At 29.5% G+C, this 5738-nt stretch overlaps 1 protein-coding gene across 1 annotated transcript; it reads right to left on the reverse strand.

The window, feature by feature from the left end:
• Window positions 1–1625: 1625 nt before the first annotated feature.
• On the reverse strand, window positions 1626–2873 carry LOC101268109 (ethylene-responsive transcription factor ERF025-like). The gene has a single exon (XM_004240694.4). It carries the CDS (start codon window positions 2655–2657, stop codon window positions 2121–2123), a length of 537 nt encoding a protein of 178 aa, XP_004240742.1. The 5' UTR covers window positions 2658–2873; the 3' UTR covers window positions 1626–2120.
• Between the last annotated feature and the right edge of the window lie 2865 nt (window positions 2874–5738).

Consider the following 5738-nt stretch of genomic DNA (forward strand, 5'->3'; position numbering starts at 1 on the left):
AGAAGTAATTTTCATAATTTTTCGTAATAATATTGGGTGTTTTTATTATTAATATTGTAAGTTATTTACTTTTAGAAAATTAAGTTGCAATCGAAAATTAATTATCATATTTTTTTGTTGAAAAAATAGGTTTTACTATTAGTTGTCACTAAAAGTCACTCATAATCTTTAGTGGCAATATTTTAAAATTTTGTGGCAACTTTGTCACCACTAAAGATCAAGTTCTACTTAGGTAGAGAGATTAGTCTCATATGGCATGCCATGTCATTAAAAAATTTGGGTGTTAACTCTTGAGGATATTTGTGGTATTTGTGGTCTCTTAAGATAACAACGAAGATATTTTTTATCCCAAAATGTAATGGGGAGTATAAATAATCTATTTTACATAGTCTAGGGACAATTTTAACCATTTTCCAAAAAAATAATAATAAGGACAAGTGAAATTTTAGCCCGTTTTCATCTAAAGGATAACTTTCATATTTTAATTTATATTTATAATTGGTATTTAACTTTTTTTTAAACCTCACCCTATTGGCTCCCTTGTTGACTCAAACTCACAACTTTCAAATTAAAAGTGATGGGGGATTGCTTACCATCCTAACAACTCTCTTGGTCATATTTGATACTTAACAAAATCCATATTCCCTTTGTTTTTTTAATCTTATCTTTTATTGATAAGTTAAAAGTGATAAATAAAAATAAATGAAGAAAGTAAATAACAGAAATTATATAATTTTGATTTGATATTAACTCAAATACATTTACCAAAAATGGAAATGAGAGGGTACCAAACGTAGGTTATTAAGCCAACTTCAACACAAAATGTAATACTTTTTGTTTCCTATTTTATATAGGCATAATACATATATGGATTTTAAATTTTGTTTTAAATTTTAACTTTAACCTTCAATTTTTATAATGTACAAACAGACATTTTAACTATTCAACTTTTAAATAAATAAACAACATGAGTCCTCCATGGCAAAATATGCGTAGAATACCACGTAAGACAAGAAATGACATGTCGGACACGTGTGTCTATTTGTTCAACTTTATACAAGTTTAAGTGTCTACCTGTGCAAACCCAAAGTTGAAGGGGCATAAATGTGATTCGAAGCCAAATTAAGGGGCATATTTATGTATTATGCCTTTATATACTGTAATTTAACTCAACATAAAATTTAGGAAAAATGCACAAGTACCCCTTTTAGACTATGATTGAAATTCCAGAGACACACCTTAACTAAATTAAGGTCCTATTATCCCTCTGAAATAATTTTTTTTTGTAATTTTGTGCATCTTTTGTCTTACATGGCACACTCCGTGATTCCACGCGATTAAGATGCGTGCGAGATATTTGAATGCCACGTAAGTCAAAAAGGTGCACAAAATTACAAAAAAAAAAAGTTTAGAGATAATAGGACCTTAGTTTAGTTAAGGTGTGTCTCTAGAATTTCGATCATAGTGTAGGGAAATACTTATACATTATCCCTAAAATTAAAAAAAAAAAACACTTTCAAATAGATAACAATGAACATTTGTTACTGAATAAAAAAACACACTATTTTGTTTTTTTTTTGCATTGACTAAAAAGAGGAGTGGATTATATAAATGGAAACAATGAGTAAGATAATCTATCATTTTCATCATTCATTAATACGTATATGTCCAAAAACGAGTAGGATAGGATTGGGCATTCTGACACATACAACATAATATTGATACCCAATAGTCAGACCTTCAGCAAAAGCTCCCTTGACTCCATATAATTAAATCTCTGGGCTGGAACTTAGAAGACGACATTATTATTCTAATTAGCTATCATTCCCTTATATTCACAAGAAACAAACTTCTCTCTCACCAACAAATATTTGGCTGTATGTATATCTTACTGAAAACATGAAAACAATTTTTTTACTTCTTTTAGAAAGTCAAATTCATTATATTGTTTTCAATAAAAGTAAAGTAACTTGTTGCTTCTTCTTGTTTGTTTTTTCTAGAAACTAGTATTTGTTTTACCGAAACAAACAGCATAACAAACAAAAACATAATGCAAACCCCTACTAACTTATAAATAGTGGTTGTGTTATTTTAGTTTCTGGACTGTACATATATTTTACTCATGGATAACCCCAGAGACTATCTGCATCAGAGTTTTCAGGTGATTCGTCGTACTGATGCATCCTTGGCGGGCTAACAAGCATTGCCTCTGCCATATCATCAAGCAATTTCGGCATTCCAAATATTTCCTCTTCGTCCACAAACTCTTGCCCTTGTCCTCCTCCTGCTGCTGTATTGATTTCTGACAAAGGAGGTGCTCTAGCAGCAGCAGCATTAGCAGCCGCAGTACGAATATCTGCGGCTGACAGAGAAGCAGGGACAGGGTAGGAGTATGCACGATCAGGAAAGTTTAATTGCGCATCAGGACCTTTTAATGCCAAAGCTGCAACATCGTAAGCGACAGCTGCCATTTCAGGAATGGGAAAAGTACCTAACCATATACGTGTGGTCTTTCGAGGCTCGCGAATTTCGGAGACCCATTTCCCATTCCTCTGTCGAATTCCTCTGAAATTGGGATGCCTAGTGCTACTTCCTCCCCCAGTGGGTGAAAGATTTTCTAATGAAGGAGAATTGTCATTAAAATGATAAGCAGCCATACAAATGAGACTGACTTAGGTAGCTTTTATTTTTCGATAGATATTGAAGATTGTGAAAGAGAAATTAGACCTATTTTAAGGATGAATTGTAAGCGTGGGAAAGTCGTGGGTTGGTTATTTTTGTTACTATAAATAACCCCCCAAAAAAGGGAATTGTTTTTTTTGACATGTGGAGCACACACGTAATTGGGGCAAGCTCATAAATTAGCTGTTAAATGCTCACATTAGTCCATTTATAATACAGTAACTTTATATATCAGCCAATGTTGCTTATGTCGCTGGTTTATATGGGTATTTAATCATGTTTTATTATAAAAAAAATATTATTTTAAAAAAAGAATTTTATTTTTAAAATTAAAAAAATGATATTTTTAAAATTGACTAATTGTGTTTGAAAGCGTGTATAAAATATCAACATATAAAAATATGACACTTTAACCTAATTCAACTTCAAAAATTGTATCATAAGAAAAGATTATGTTCAAGCTCATACACAGAAATTAATTTTTCGTCTCTCTACTGATGTGGACTTCTTAACAATGCTTCTCTTATATTTTCATTTCTTAAAACAAATAAAGTTGAAGATATAGTTCCTTTTAGTGTATTTTTTGCGAAGGAGAGAAAATAACATTTTATTTGGAAAACTGATTATTAGCTTTTTTTTTCACATACGGAACCCTATCTTTAAATATAATTTAAAGTTTTCATAATTAAGAAGTGATTTTTGAATGAACTAAAATTTTTATGTATCTAACAAAGTGGGTGAGTCCTTTACTGTTAAACTAGTCATCAGAATTTTTTTAGCCAATGAGAGTAAAGAGTGAGCAAGTAGACACGTTATAGACACTTTATGAGTAGATACGTTTATTAATGTTGTCTCAAAATATTATCTAGGTCTTTCTTTGCTTGACTATTTTCAGTGTAGGGTCTTAATTATAAAGAAGATTTAAATTAAAAGGTATAGTCGAAGGGCCCTGCATAATATTCCCTCGTCTTGTCCATATATTATATATTTTATATATATAAATGTACTAGTGATTTTAACTTTTATATTTAGTTTTTGTAAGTTAATAATTTATTTTATATAATTAACAGGTGATTAATCTTTTTATTGAAAATTCATTCCTTGTTTTGATGAGTAAATTTTCATATAATAAAAGAATATATTTGTCTACGGATTACTTAGTAAAAACACCTCTAACTTGTGAACAAATTTCTTAAAGGATTTGCTTAAACTAAAAACTTCATATAATATAAATCACAACAAGTTACAACAATAATAATAACACAAAAGACATAACTTTTTTCTGAATTTATTTTCAAAAAGTCATTTACACACTTAAACTATCATGATGATCTATTACAAATTCAATCTTGTTTAAAGTGAAATTAATACCTCCTTCGAAGGATAATACCAATTTTTATGTGAAAAATGTGTTATACAAGCGTTTTGATACATAAATAAGATTATTTTGATATTTTTTCAAACCATTTTTGCTTTATATTTTTTTTAGACTTTCGCAGTAGAAATCTGGGCTTTCTTTCTCCATCAACCATACATTTCTTTCTCTCAAAGTCCATTTTTTTTCTTCTTCATTATTCATAAATTGAAGGGAAAAAAATGAAGAGAGAACATGAGTCAATATGACAATTATAAAGTTTAGTGATGTTGGCAGCGGTAATGGGCGGTAGACAACACCATTGTTGTCGGCGAAACAAATAAAACTTTCAGATCTGTAAATGTTCTTTTAAAATCTTGATGATTATGGATGAAAATCAAGCATTTCATTAGTATTTTTTTTGTGAGTGCAAAATCAAATATGCTATTGATGGCTTGAGACCAAAAATTACATTGTGATAATTGGTTGGTGCTCCGGCAAGAATAAACAAAAACAAAGATAGAAAATGATTTTCTTTCATGAATTTTTGAGAAATGTAGGCAATGAAACATGACATAAATATTATAGGATTTTCAATAGAAGCCATTATTTTTCATATTTATTTTGATGTTCTTCTCCGGTGAATCCTCCGGCGAGTTCGAATAACAACTATGAACTTCAGTTAAAATTATTAATTTTTCGGTGGAAATCAACATTCCCACAGTTTTTGTACTTGTATCTAGAGTTCCTCTTTTTAAGATAGAGTAATGAATATATACTTGAAGAAACCATCAGTTGTAAAGAAGAACTTTTTTAAAAAAAATAAAAATATAAAAGTTTTAAAGAAATTGGATCACCAATAAAAAGATAAAAAAGAATAAAATGACATGATTAATACTCCTATATGAGAAAATATAATGCATAATTATATAATGACCAATAAAATAGTGCCACATATTTAAACTTCTCATTTTAACATAAATTTTCTTCTTTTCACCGACCTTAAGAAAGGTGAAGACACTTTGTATGTCATGTCATCTTTTAAGGGGTATTAATATGACATTGAATAAGATTAGATGTATACTAGATATCACAATAGTTTAAGTGATTTTTTTAGAAAAAATTGAGGGGAAAAGTTATGACTTTTTTCTAATAACAACAACAGTTTAGAGTGCTTATTATTATTTTGTTGGATGATTTAGAGTACTCCTGAGAGTCGTTGAAATTTTGGATACAGTAGGGATATTACACTACAAGAAAAAAGCTTAGTAAAGACCAACATTCAGAGATGAGTCAAAAATCTGGTCCCTAAAAGGATGTTTATAGGGACGAGTTTTGCTTCTCGTCTCTAAGTCCTTGACGGGCTTTTTCTTTTGTTATTTACTTGATACTTTAAACTCAAATTGTTCTTTTCTTTTCTTAGAAAATTTTATACATACAATAGCAATGAATGCGTCAGATATTGGTGAAATATTCTAATTTTATCAACATTCATTGTCATTATTCTCCAATGGAGATTTCAAAGAAGTGAGTGTTACCTCGAAGTTATACATATCTATGTAGTTAGTTTTGGAATCTCATATTTTGGATTTGAATTTTAATTTCATGAATTTGTTACTTCTTCTATCTGAGTATTGGGTATTTCCTTCACTTGATATACTCATTACCAATATTTATACTCATGTATATGTTTAATAATACA

This window comes from Solanum lycopersicum, chromosome 6, assembly GCF_036512215.1.
Source record: "Solanum lycopersicum chromosome 6, SLM_r2.1".
Taxonomy (NCBI): Eukaryota; Viridiplantae; Streptophyta; class Magnoliopsida; order Solanales; family Solanaceae; genus Solanum; species Solanum lycopersicum.